The sequence below is a fragment of the Danio aesculapii genome, chromosome 15, assembly GCF_903798145.1.
Source record: "Danio aesculapii chromosome 15, fDanAes4.1, whole genome shotgun sequence".
NCBI classification, from domain to species: Eukaryota; Metazoa; Chordata; class Actinopteri; order Cypriniformes; family Danionidae; genus Danio; species Danio aesculapii.
The window spans coordinates 17,863,163-17,877,777 of NC_079449.1; the positions used below are offsets into that span (position 1 = coordinate 17,863,163).

General features: G+C 33.2%; 1 protein-coding gene across 3 annotated transcripts in view; it reads left to right on the forward strand.

Annotated features, from left to right (window-relative positions):
* The window catches only part of nf1a (neurofibromin 1a), a 130,372-nt gene that overhangs the window by 31,429 nt on the left and 84,328 nt on the right, over positions 1 to 14,615 (forward strand). For all 3 annotated transcript variants that reach the window (XM_056473235.1, XM_056473236.1, XM_056473237.1), the window contains exons 15-27: positions 943 to 1,022; positions 1,106 to 1,229; positions 2,331 to 2,577; positions 3,064 to 3,137; positions 4,482 to 4,565; positions 4,643 to 4,987; positions 6,245 to 6,384; positions 6,560 to 6,682; positions 8,143 to 8,226; positions 8,312 to 8,428; positions 9,838 to 10,019; positions 12,050 to 12,261; positions 14,414 to 14,575. In XM_056473235.1, coding sequence (XP_056329210.1) covers positions 943 to 1,022; positions 1,106 to 1,229; positions 2,331 to 2,577; positions 3,064 to 3,137; positions 4,482 to 4,565; positions 4,643 to 4,987; positions 6,245 to 6,384; positions 6,560 to 6,682; positions 8,143 to 8,226; positions 8,312 to 8,428; positions 9,838 to 10,019; positions 12,050 to 12,261; positions 14,414 to 14,575 — 1,974 coding nt within the window. The remainder of the gene's footprint in view (positions 1 to 942; positions 1,023 to 1,105; positions 1,230 to 2,330; positions 2,578 to 3,063; positions 3,138 to 4,481; positions 4,566 to 4,642; positions 4,988 to 6,244; positions 6,385 to 6,559; positions 6,683 to 8,142; positions 8,227 to 8,311; positions 8,429 to 9,837; positions 10,020 to 12,049; positions 12,262 to 14,413; positions 14,576 to 14,615) is intronic.

The window sequence follows — 14,615 nt, forward strand, 5'->3', positions numbered from 1 at the left end:
AATCAATTTGTTCATGGTTAGTTTAACTCGCCATGCATTAAGTAGTATTAGCAAGCACAATTTTGGATTTTAATAATACATAATTGAATATTGAACTATGATTAATAAATGCTGTAGTATTATTAATTTTTCTTTCACATTCGTAAAAACATTGACATTAAGTAATAAACTAATTGTGAAGTGTTATCTAAAGCTGTAAATGAATATTAAAATTTTTAGAATATAAACTTTAAATAATGGATATTTGTGATCTTGCATCGCTAACTAACTGTTTGAAAAACAGCAGAATTTAAATGACTGAATTAAAAAGATGTCTTAATATAAATGAAAACAGTTTAAAATTGCAGATGCATATAACAAAATGACTAAAGAATATATAAGCTAAATATAAAAATAAATATAAAATACATGTGTAATATTGTGTAGCCAAAAATACACGGTGTCCTAACATGAATCGATTCATCCGTTGTCTTGATATACAATAAAAGACGTCCATGTTAATTATAGTTTTATAGTGTAGTAATCATAGTTTACACGACAAGAGACGGTGGATCTGATTTTTGAGATTTTTTTCTTTCATGTCGGGATCAATGGATCAAACTGTGACATTGATGATCTCAGATTTTGTTGATTAAAAAGGAACTAATACATTTAGTTTTATAATAACAATGGTCTACATAATAAATTTAATAGAGTAACAATGGTTAATTTACCTCAGATCTTTAAAAAATCCTACTATTAACTAATAAACAAGTTAATTGTTTCAGTCACTTAGTGTGTATTTTACTAATGTTAAAATGGACTAATGTTTATGAATTTAATTATATGCTTTTCCATTTCCTTCTAAGAAAAATGGAAAAGGATTTTACTTTGATGTTCAGTCACATATTGCCATTTTTTTCTAAACGTAACTGATCTACTCATTCTTGTACTCCCATTTAGGCATTACTGGTTTTACATCAGCCAGAAACCATTGAGCTGTGGAACCCGGATGCTCCCATTGAGACCTTCTGGGACATCAGGTTGGCATGAAAGGATTGATTGAGGTTGTTTTATTTATAGTGGGAAAGATTTTGTGACCGTGTGCTTGTTTTTGTGCTTTCAGCTCTCAGGTGTTATTTCTGATCTGTAAGAAGCTGATTGGACACCAGATGATCAACAGTACAGAGATACTCAAGTGGCTCAGAGAGATTCTCATATGCAGGAACAAGTTTCTACTAAAGAACAAGGTAAACGCAAGCGAATCATGGCTGTTTCAGGTTTTTTGTACATAAAATTGGGCAGTCATGTTTGGTTTTGTAAAATAAGTTAAATGAAGTCTAGTGGTTAACGCACGGACACATGGTGCAGTAGCACTTCAGGGCGTCCCAAGTTCGAATCCCGGCTCGAGGACATTCCCCCCCCCCCTTTCTCCTACTTTGCTTCCTTTCTCATTACTGTCCCATCCAATAAAGGAAAAAAGGTCAAAAATAAATCTTTTTAAAAAAAAGTAAGTTAAGTTCCATACAGATAAAATAAGACACTTTTTTTATATGCAAAAAAAATATATCATAGAAAATTGTTTTAAAAAGTATTTATTGTCCAATCATATTTTTAATTAGAAAAAGTATTTAAAAAAAATTAAAAATAAAATAAAATAAAAATAAATAAATAACCCATTTAGCTTTTTTCTGTCTCTTTATTTGTTAAATGTGTTGTTTAAACAATATTTATTTTTTGTTTTGGTTTAAATTTGTTTTTAAATTCATAATTAAAAATAAATATCCATAAAATAAAAATCTCTTAGTGTGAAAATGATAAATATGATTATATTTAAACATATTTTATAGAAAAATGCATGTTGAAGAAAACTTTTCACAAATATATATGAAAAGGCCACAACACCAAAAGCTTCGAAAGCGTCCAATTTATTCTCAAGGCTTTTTTAGGTGAATAAATGGGATGCTTCTGGAGCTTTTGGTGTTGCAGCATTTCATGTGTATTTGCATACTTTAAGTTTGACTTTTTTGAGTTTAAATTAATGTGCACGCTTTTGTTAAAATATTTTTGAAGACAACTTTTAAGCTTTTGAAACACACTGTATTCTTAATGTTGCACATCCAGATATAAAATGTGATGATCAAACAGTTTTTCATTTAAAAAAATCACCTTTTTTTAAGGATCAGACCTTTAATATGATTTTTTCAAATCATATTGCTGTTCATAATTATTTAGAAATGAATCGTTTATCTGTCACAGTTCTTTTAAATATCACAATTCAAATTAGGATTTAGTCTGAACATAACAACAATTGTCCGTCCAGATAAAACAAGCTCATTTCCCCCACACAGGAGTGTGCTACACAGGGCAGTCTGATCCCCATCAGCAGACAGGCTCAGACCAAGCTGGAGGTTTGTCTCTACACGTTCCTGTGGAGTCCTGATGCAGAGGCTGTTTTGGTGGCCATGTCCTGTTTCAGGCATCTCTGTGAGGAGGCAGATATTCGCTGCAGTGTTGATGAGCTGCCCGTTCACACCGTCCTACCCAACTACAACACCTTCATTGAGCTCGCATCCGTCAGCAATATGATGGCCACAGGTTAGTGAATGCTAGATTTAATATTGCCAGACACTGCCATATTTCTCTCTAAATTGAGCATTCGTAGATATCCTGGAAGTGAATATGAAATGATCAGGGATCTGAGGTTTTGTAAAAGTCTCACCTTGAAAATTGCTTGTAATCAATTATTATTTTTTTTTTATCAAATACTACACAAAAATATCAAATGTAGTTATTTTAATGTTGTAGGATGTGTAATCATATGTTATAGTCATTTGCATTGTTATATCATTATAAATTAAAGTGGCTGACTAAATAAGTGATAATTATGTAACTATTTTTAAATAGAACATTTAACCTAATAGTTGTCAAATGAATAAACAACTGCATCTAAATATGTCCGTTAGACATTTTGTTTGTTTATTTGTTGTCATTAGTAGATTAACTTATTAATTAGTTAAATGTTGTTATTATTATAGATCTATTTTTGTATATGATAAACTATATGAACATTTTTCTGTTTAGGTCGCAACACATTACAGAAAAGAGTGATGGCGCTATTAAGAAGAATAAAGCATCCTACAGCTGGAAATGTAGAGGTGAGGAAATTGTGTCTAAATATTCAAAATCCACATATTTTTATGAAATTGATCCAGTAGTTTACACAAAGTAAGATCATTTGAAGTATATTGGATATCATGACGGGTGCAAACCATGTAATTTTTGGATATCATTTTGTATTGCTTGCCATTGCAGCCCACCATTATCAATGTAAATGTGTTCAATCAAACATCTATACACTTTAAAAGTAACACCGCTAGATTTAAATGCTCAGCTTCACAATCTGTGCTGGTTAATGTGATCAACTTGCATAAACTTAACACAAGTGAACTGAATTTGGTGTTTGCTAACAATAATCAAATAAAAACAAACATTAGCTTCATTATACATATATACACACACACACACACACACACACACACACACACAGTTGAAGTAAGAATTATTGGCCCCCTTTGAATTTTCTTTATAAATATTTCCCAAAGGATGTTTAACAGAGCAAGGACATTTTCCCAGTATGTCTGATAATATTTTTACTTCTGGAGAAAGTCTTATTTGTTTTATTTCGGTTAGAATAAAAGCAGTTTTTAATTTTTTAAAAACCATTTTAGAGTCAAAATCATTGGCCCCTTCAGGCTATATATTTTTTCAATAGTCCACAGAACAAACCATCATTATACAATAACTTGCCTGATTACCCTAACCTGCCTAGTTAACCTAATTAACCTAGTTAAGCCTTTAAATGCCACTTTAAGCTGGATAGTGTCTTGAAAAATATCTAGTCAAATATTATTTACTGTCATCATGGCAAAGATGAAATAAATCAGTTATTAGAAATGAGTTATTAAAACTATTATGTTTAGAAATGTGTTTAGAAAATCTCTCCGTTAAACCAAAAATTGGGGGAAAAAATAAGCAGGGGGGCTAAGAATTCAGGGGAGCTAATAATTCTGACTTCAACTGTGTGTGCGTGCGTGCGTGCGTGCGTGCGTGCGTGCGTGTGTGTATGTGTGTATGTATGTATGTATGTATGTATGTATGTATGTATATATATATATATATATATATATATATATATATATATATATATATATATATATATATATAATTATAATTACTTGCTACATTTACAACAAATTGGAAGAAATGCAGCTACATCCTTTAAATGAAATTCTGATGCGAGTCCAAGTTTGTGTTGCTCAAGGTCATAAAGCAGTCAGTGAATAATGTTTTGCAGACACAAGCAAGTCTTTTCACATTCTTTCTGGGACATTCCCTTTTTTTAAAAAGCTAATTCATTTCGGTGTTTTCTCATCCGAAGCTGGGATTCCGTGTAAGGACACCCAAGAGTTGACTCACACTTTACCTTTTTTCAATTTTAGGCATGGGAAGACACGCATGCAAAATGGGAGCAAGCTACAAAACAGATACTCAACCACCCAAAAAACAAAGTGGAAGATGGACAGGTATCTAACATAAGATTGGTCAATTATGTCTTTTTTTTTTTTTCACTTATGGTCATCTGTTTTCATTCCGTCCTCAGGAGTGGATCAACATGACTGGTTTCTTGTGCGCTCTGGGAGGTGTTTGTCTCCAGCAGCGCAGCACTCCAAGTCTGGGCACCTACAGTCCTCCAATGGGCCCTCTGACCGAACGCAAGGGCTCCATGATCTCCATGGGCTCCTGCGAGGTAAACAGCGAGACGTCCCTAAACCGCTTTCTAGAGCGTCTGCTGGCTTTGATGGTCTGTACGCATGACAAGGTGGGAGTGCAGATTCGCACCAACGTCAAAGACCTGGTAGGACTGGAGCTCAGTCCGGCGCTCTACCCAATGCTCTTCACTAAACTACGCAACAGCATTGGACGCTTCTTTGACACTCAGGGCTCGGTAAGAGATGCTAGTATAATGTATATAATGTATATTGTGTGATAATAGGATTAAATATGGTTTTTAGAAGTAGTGCACTTTATAAAGAAAGTATAAGGTATAGTATAATAGAGAGTATAAAGATAAAGTATAAAGAATTTCTCTCAAAATATGTTAATATTACACTCTATTAAAAGCAAAAAGCTGTTTCATTAAAAGTTCAATATTTAATAATGACCTTATTATTATTATTAATGTTATTATTATATTATTATTATTATTATTATCATTATATTCAGCAACATTAGGGATTTCTGCAGTTGGAAATGTGTATTTTTTTATGTAATATCTATTAATTGTTGGTGTTATTATTATTTTATTATACCATGGAAATATTTGACCACATTTATTGTATGTATTTAATTTTATATATAATCAAAATTGTTATTAAAATGACAAACTGCAAAATTGCTTCTATGTTGCTTAATTGTAATAATTTTTAACACATTAGTACAGTGTACTTGTATATATTTTTATGAAATCAATATTTAAGTATTATTTTTTATATTGTCATAATAATTACATTTTTAGTATTTAAAAATCAGTAAAAATTCAACAATATCAGTTTTTATCATTAATATGAATCATATTATTATTTTATTATAACATGTAAATATTTAACCACATTTATTATGTGTATTTAAATTAACATATAATCAAAAATTTTTAAAAATGGCAAACTGCAAAATTGCCCCTGATTTTGCTTAATTTTAATAGTTTTCTATTATATTAATATTTTATGAAATCAGTATGTAAGTATTATTTATTTTTATATTGCCATAACTTTTTTGTATTTAAAGTAAAGTCAGTACAATCAAAATATATTTCATTGTGAGTAAACGATTATTTTATATTGTTAAATATTTAAATGTTTGTAATATATTTATTTATCAATTTTAAAATGCAAATAACTTTTAATGGAATTTGAAAAAAAAAAAAAAAAGTGGTCGTTTTTATGTGGATTTTTAGCCAAATCCTTTTAATCCTTTATACTATTCTGACAACTCGCACAAAAACTCTTCACTGAATTTGACTTCAAAGCTGCAATGTGTGGTTTTGGACACAAGGTGGCAGGAAAACATTGTTATCAGATCAATCTAGACCGTGCAGTATTTTTCAGTGGTGCCCACTCAGCGTATTTATTTCTACAATGTTCTGACATGCATTAAACTGGTGGCTTTTTTAAAATAAAAAAATCATTTTTTTTCTCTCCTCCAGGTTCCAATTACAGACACAAACACTCTGTTTGTAGAGCAGACCATTGCCATCATGAAGAACTTGCTGGACAGTCACACTGAAGGAAGCTCAGAGCACCTCGGTCAAGCCAGCATTGAGACCATGATGCTCAACCTGGTTAGGTAATGCGCTGTTATGCTCTTTCACACAGACTGATGGTCATTTTAACACATTAGCACATGATATTATATTGATGGTTGGTGTTTTGATGAAACGTGCGTTTACATGTGTTTTTATTTATTTATTTATTTTTTGCATGAATTAACCTCTCCAACTCATTTCTTCTTTCATCCTCAGGTATGTGCGTATTTTAGGGAACATTGTTCATGCCATTCAGATCAAAACCAAGTTGTGTCAGTTAGTGGAGGTGATGATGGAGCGCAGGGATGACCTCTCCTTCTGCCAGGAGATGAAATTCAGGTAAATTTACAGTGCTGTTCAATAGTTTGGGGGTGGTAAGATGCTTTTGATACATAAGTGCTTATTAAAGCTGAATTTAGTTATACCTTGTTTTTGGTTCAAAATTTTGTTCAAATATCATGCAAGGCAATTTAATTTATAATAAAAGTAGATGTAAATCACATAAAAATCTGAACAATAAACCATTAACATTAATATTTAGTTAATAGTTCTTACACATTCAGCAAATTAGAGTAACAATGTTAATGCAATAGTTCACTCAAAAATGAAAACTGTGGTTCCATAACTGTACCAGTTTCTTTATTTTTTCTTTACAAAAGAAAATATTTTAAGGGTGTTGGAAACTTTATAATATTGACATTTGATTTTCTTACTATGGAAGGAAATGGTTACAGGTTTATTAACATTTTTTCAAAATAACTTTTCTGTTCAACAGAACGAATGAGGATGAGTAAATGATGACTTGATCTCTTTAAGATCAAAGTTTGATAAAAAATCGAAAATAAATTAAATAATCGTAAGAATTGATGCACAAGAAATAAGTGCAAGTGTAAATGAAAAATATTTGATTTAAAAAAAAAGTTTTGTCCAGTTGATAAAAATTGAGCTGTGCACAATATATCGTTTCAGCATCTATATCGCAATGTGCGAGTCTGCAATAGTTATTATAGTTGGTCAGATATTACAGTTACAACATAGTGGAGTAATTACATATTTTAACCTTAGAGTGAACTTTTATTGTAAGGCCTGACTTTAAGAATTTGAAGCAAATTATGTCATTTGGGCACAATACATGTAACATTTGCAGCTTAAAGATTAATTGTACATTATATAATTAATTACTCAATTAAAATGATACAATGTTGTTATTATTATTATTATTATTATTATTATTATTATTATTATTATTATTATTATACAGTGATTATTTAATTTCTGCTTCTAAATACTGTTCGACTTCCCAGAAAATCAGGAATCATTGTTTATTTGCATCTTTTCTCAGTTGTATTCAACTTTGATTGCCATTTTTTAAATGATATTTTATGCAGATACGCTGCCCTACAGAATGGATCCAATCGATCTAAATTTGTGTATTCTTTACAAGCTATTCAATATCATGTGCTAAAAGTGCATTTATATCGCAATATATATAGCAGCGAATGAAAATATTGCGATGTCAGTTTTTGTTCTGATATTGTGCAGCTCAGTGCACATCACATATGTAAAAAATGCTTCATAGGTTAACTTGTATTTCATTTACCTAAAAAACACACAATTTTTTTTACTAATTTAATTAATACTTTCTGAATAAAATTATTAATTGCTTTAAAAAACACTTTCTTCCCCAAACTTTGTTCATCTCTGCATATCATTTTATTACCTTGTAATACTTATTTATTCTGATCATTTCTGAATCAAGACCTTATGAGATGCATTCTAACTTTACTGCATTTCCTCAGAAATAAAATGGTGGAGTACCTCACAGACTGGGTTATGGGAACCTCCAATCAAGCAGCAGATGATGATGTCAAATGCCTGACCCGGTATTGTCTTTAACAGATCCCATAAAACCTGGCATTCTGCCTGTGTGCATGTTCTTTACTGATGCTGTGTTTCTGTGCTCTGCAGGGATCTTGACCAGGCCAGTATGGAGGCTGTAGTGTCTCTGTTGGCTGGTCTTCCTCTACAGCCTGAGGAGGGGGACGGTGTTGAGCTCATGGAGGCCAAATCTCAGCTCTTCCTGAAGTATGATCAATAAGCATGTTTACATACACACCAATACACACTGATTACTAAAATTTCTACATATTAAATTAACCTGTTGCAAGACATTATTCATAAAACTGTTTTCTTCCCAGAAGTGATGTCAAAGCATAATCATTTGTAAATCTAATTTAAAAGTGATAGTTCACCCAAAAATAAAAATTCTGTCATCATTTACTCAAACTCCACTTGTTCCTGTTGAAGGAAAATATACTGAAGAATGTTAAAAAGCTGCCAGTGAATCAATGGCTGTTTTTTTCAACATTCTTTAGAGTACCCTGTTTTGTTTTCAACAAAAGAAAAACATTCATAAAGTTTTAGAACCACTTGAGTGTGCTTTTTTAGGTGAACTGTCCCTTTAAGTAGTTCTTTTATGTTGGTTGTCTTGTTCAATAAATCATAAATAATCACTTGGAATGAGTCAGCAGGAAAATTACAGCTAATATATTTTCTTCTCAAGATGGAAAATTTTGATTGTAGTACTTCTACGCTTGCTCCACGATATGAGAACACATCGCAATTCTTTGTGTCAAGAAAAAGTCAAAAGTTTGTGCTTTATTTTCTCCCTTTCTGCAAATTGTTTTCTCTTTCTGGATGTGCTTAAATCCAGTGTTTGTGTGACGCAACACATGCAACCTTCATCAAACAGACAGAAAGCTGATTTTTGCATTTATATTCTGGCTGAAATCAGCAAATTCTGCAAAATCAAACGGTCAAAGCTGCATTAAGCTAACCCTTGTAGTATGTTCAAAATTTTGTACAAATACAATACAGGCTAATTTAACCCATAAAAATCGAAGAAGCTGATTAATGCATTTATATGAAGGGTGAAATCAGCAAAATCTGTCAAATCAAACTTTGTCGATCTGTATATGCTTAAGTCTTTTGTAAAACTACTCTTTTAAATGAAAACAGGTTAGCACGTTTACATGACCATGTGCGTTGTAGGCTAATTAAAGGGGTAGTTCACTCAAAAATGCAAATGTAGTCCCAATAGTCTCACTCTCAAGTGATTACTTTTTAGGTTTAACACAAAAGACAATGTTTTGAAAATTTTGGCGACCTGTAACCATTGACTTCCATAATATGAAAAACCAATGTTATTGAAGTCAATGGTTACCGGTTTCAAACATTCTTCCAAATATCTTCTTTTTTTGTTCATAGGAAGAAACAAGTGGAAGATGATTCATTTATTTTTGGTTGAACTATTGCTTTAAGCCAGCTTTTATAAAGTGTGATTATAAAAGATAGAATTATTTCTTTTTTACCAACAGAGGCTGGCTATATTCACACACACTTGCCTCACAACTACCTTATAAAATTCATTTTTTGCATAAAATGTCCCCTTTAAGGTCAGTTTTGTCCATTCATCTCTTCTTTTCCTCCTTTAGGTACTTCACGCTGTTCATGAACCTGTTGAATGACTGCAGTGAGGTTGAGGAAGATGGCCAGCAGGTCGCAGGGAGGAAACGTGGCATGTCAAGACGACTGGCATCTCTGCGGCACTGCACGGTTTTGGCCATGTCTAACCTCCTCAATGCTAATGTGGACAGTGGCCTCATGCACTCCATCGGTGAGAAGTCCTCTTGAATTCAGATCTGTTTGCTTAATCATTAAAAATTTGTAGTCTCTGTTCACACATTTATGCATTCTTAATTGCGCAGATTTGTTAGACTTTAAATGAACACAGTAGTACATTCAAATCTGTGTTAAGCCCAGATAAAGCAGTTCTCATGTATGGTTGTGAAAAGCTTCAGTTAATAGTCTTTGAGTCTCGATTTCTATTTCTGTGTAACAAATATTTAAGCTGTCTCAGAAGTACTGTGATAAGTTATTTTTCATATACTTTATATAGGATATAATATAAATTAAGTTATATAAACACTGATGTCTTTGGTAAACATCTAAATCACCATTTGAAAGTAACTTGCTGTTTTAGATAAAGGTTGTAGCAATTACACCGTTACACCAATAGGTGGTGTCAGGATGTTTTCACAATCGATTCTACAAAATTGCTGGTACATCCTCTAATGACACATTTTGGGCTCTATTTTGACGATCCATGCGCAAAGCGCAGGGTGCAAAAGCAATTAGGGTGTGTCGAAATCCACTTTTGCTAAGTTAAGGATGGTAAAATTCGCTTTGCGCCGTGGCACATGGTCTAAAAGGGTTGAGCTTATTTTCTTATTGAGTTATAGGTGTGTTTTGAGAATAAACCAATCAGAGTCTCATCTCCCATTCCCTTTAAGAGTCAGTTGCGTCGCGCCATAGCGCATTTGCTATTTACATGACGAACTTTGTAAGTGGAAAAACTGAGTATTTCTCTAGCAAGAAAACAGTTAAACAGAGCATCCACAGCATGAGAATGAGAGATGAGCCTCATCATTATTTACTTTCACTTTTGCTCTCGTGGATAGGGAAACGTGTTGTGCACACAGACATCAATTAGCCTATAAATAATTAATTTCATTTGTTAAGCGCAAATATTTGTTTCAAAACTATTTCTAAATTCAATTCTAATTTCCAGCAAACGAATAAATGAACAAAAACAACGAAGTGTGTTCAAACAACTTATATCCAAATACATATGCTGTGCCCCATATGGTCTAAAACCTGACAGGTGGGCAAATCTAAGCTTGTTTTTAATAAAACAAATATACATATAATAAATAATACTGCTAATAATAATAACATTATACAAAAGGATTTTACTAGGAAAATTTTAATTTAGCTTTAGCTGCAAAAGAGCTTTAGCTACAAACTACTTCAAAGACTGAGTATCAGAGTGAGTGTTACTGTGTTTTTTTTTTTTTTTTTGCCAAATTCTGAGGTTAATTATTCATTGTTTCTCTCATAATGACTATTAAATTCATGATGATATTCAAAATTATATTCAAACTCAAGCAATAATAATATTATGCAAAACACAACATCACTTAATTTTTCTGTTCATTGTTGTGATAAATTTTCTTTTAATCAGTAAAATCAGGGAATTTGACATTTGGTTAAGTGTTGGAACCCTGTATAATGTAATGATGTTAATGTATAATGTACATTTTGACTGATATCGACAGTGTCTTGTCAGATAGTAAATTAGGTATTATTATGCTCCACTGTCTAATCAAAGTCATGAGGAATCGTGATCTCTTTCAAACAAAATTCATTCATTAATTTTCCTTAGGCTTAGTCTATATTTCAGAGGTCATCACAGTGGAATGATGCACCAACTTATCCAGCATATGTTTTAGACAGCGGGTACCCTTCCAGCTGCAACCCAGTACTGGGAAACACCCAAACACACTCATTCTCTCACACGCACTTATACACTACGGACAATTTTCTGTGGGGGAAACCAGAGCACCCGGAAGAAACCCTCGCCAACAGGACGAGAACATGCAAACTCCACACAGAAATGCCAAATGCCCTTGCCAGGACTCAAACCAGCGACCTTCTTGCTGTGAGTGGACAGTGTTAACCACTGAGCCACCGTGCTTAAACAAAATTAAAATTGTGATTCTAAGTTGATCAGGAATCGTGCAGCTCTACATGCATTGGACTTAAGTTGTTTTGATTGGAGGAAGTGACACTGATATCTCTTAACAGGTCTGGGGTACCATAAGGACCTGCAGACACGAGCCACATTCATGGAAGTGCTTACCAAGATTCTTCAGCAAGGGACAGAGTTCGACACGCTTGCAGAGACTGTGCTTGCAGACCGCTTTGAGAGACTGGTGGAGCTGGTCACCATGATGGGAGATCAGGGAGAGCTGCCCATAGCCATGGCACTGGCCAATGTGGTCCCCTGCTCTCAATGGGTGAGAGATAGAATCAACTGCACCTACTACAGTTGCCACTACAGTTAATAATAATGTAATAATAATAATAATAAGAAAAAGAAGCAGCTTTAAATTAAGCTAATGCCTATTTATAAACAAGAGAAGCACAAATAGCACTTCTACATAAGTTGTCATACTAGAAATATTTGTCATTCCATATTATTATTTATTTATTTTAGACAAAAGCCCCTTTCACACATACAGACCTTTTCAGAAAATTACCGGCAATTTTCCAGAAAGGTCTGTATGTGTGAACAAGCCTTTTTTGAAAATAGTGGTAAATTTGTTCTTGCAATTTTCCGGAAAGAGAAGTTGTAACATTACCGGTAATTTGCCGTAATGCTGCGCTGTGTGAACGCAGAAGGAAGATTGCCTGAAAGACTCGTTCACGTCTAGAATGCGCTGTCATGAGACATCTACTAAAGCCAGTCAAAACACTCAGACACGTCCACGAGTTTATAAAAATAAAAGCCTTTAATTATTTCTCCAGACACATTTAGCTGCTAGATGTTAGTCAGATAACATTTCTATGTTCCTTAATGCCAACTGTGGAAAAAAAAAAGATTGATAAAATGATAAACCGATGTTTGTCTACCTTCAAGCTCTGACGAGTATGCACGTGAGGCAGCCGGTGAGCACCAGCACACACACATAAACATCTCGACATGCGAAAGTGTTCCTCCATATGTTTTTATTGAAGGTGTTCACTATACTTATCCATCCTCAGAGTTTGTAATGTAGTCAAATGTTTACAAGTACAAGCGCAGCCGTTTAGAGGTCATTTCTGATTAATGATGTCAGAATTTACCGGTATTTTGGAATGGTTGTGTGAACGGTCTTTTCGGGAATAATTCCGTAAAGTCCTTGCCTGTGTGAACAGAGCTGTTTTGAATTGACCGGTTAAGTCGTTCCGGAAATTTTCTGGATATTTACCAGTATCGCTGTATGAAAGAGGCTAATAATAAGTGTGAAATCTTAAATAGTATTGTTTAAATGTTTTTTTCAATATTATGCTTGAGATTTATTTAAATAAGAAGCTAGATTTTCATGCGTAACTATTAGTTTAACATTTTTATTGAACTTCATAAAAAAAATAATATTTGGTTTAAATTCCTTTTGATTCTTTTGATATTTCTTGTTGTTTTTGTCATCATAAATCTCTATGAACTTTTTCATATTGACTTTTTTATTATTGGAAATATCCTTCCTCAAAAGTAAGATTTAGACGTTGAACAATTCATCGTGAAATATTAAAATATGCTGCAAAAAATATGGAAAAAAATTATTATTTACCACACAAATTAAAACTGTCATCATTTACTCTTCATATTTAATATTTTAGTCTTGGACCAATAAGGAGGATATTTTAAGAAAAATCTGTTTCCCATAAAGTGGGAGCCAAAAAGATCTAGTGTTGATTGGTTTCCAGTAACCTCAAAATATAATTAGTTTATTTCACAGAATAAAAGGAAGTAATATAGCTTTTTAAAGGGATAGTTCACCTAAAAGTTCCCAGTAAATTTCTGGCATTTACTTGTGCTAAAGTAATTCAGAATATGTATGATTTTTTTTTTCTTTTGCCAAATAGTGCTTTTTGCTGTACGATGGAAGTCTGTGGGCACCTGCAATTATATGACTGTTATTATTTATATGTTGTATAACTATTTTTTAATTTATTTATTCATTAATTTTCCTTCGGCTACTGGGAAATACCCATACACACTGGCATTCACACATGCACTCGTACAATACGGCCAATTATTTTTACCCAATTCACCTATAGTCCATGTATTTGAACTGCAGGGCAAACTGAAGCACAAGGAAGAAACCCACGCCAACACGGGAAGAACGTGCAAATTCCACACAGAAATACCAACTGGCCCAGGCGGGACTCGAACCAGCAACCTTCTTGCTGTGAGGCAACAGTGCTAACCGCTGAGCCACTGTGCCACCCCATAACTATTTTAATATATTAAAAAACAGTCCGTCCTTCAAGTTATAACTGCTTAAAATCAAATAAACGCTGACAGATTTGTTGAACTATTTCACAAAACATGTTTAGCTCACAGTGCATGGTGGATATTGTTGGTCATCGGAGGGCCGTTGTGCTTAATGTTGTGCTGGTTTTCAGGATGAGCTGGCCAGAGTGTTAGTGACTCTGTTCGACTCTCGCCATCTGCTGTATCAGCTGCTGTGGAACATGTTCTCCAAAGAGGTGGAGCTGGCAGACTCCATGCAGACGCTCTTTAGAGGAAACAGCTTAGCCAGCAAGATTATGACCTTCTGCTTTAAGGTGACGTGAAGCAATGACTGTCATTCTATGAGTTCAGCCT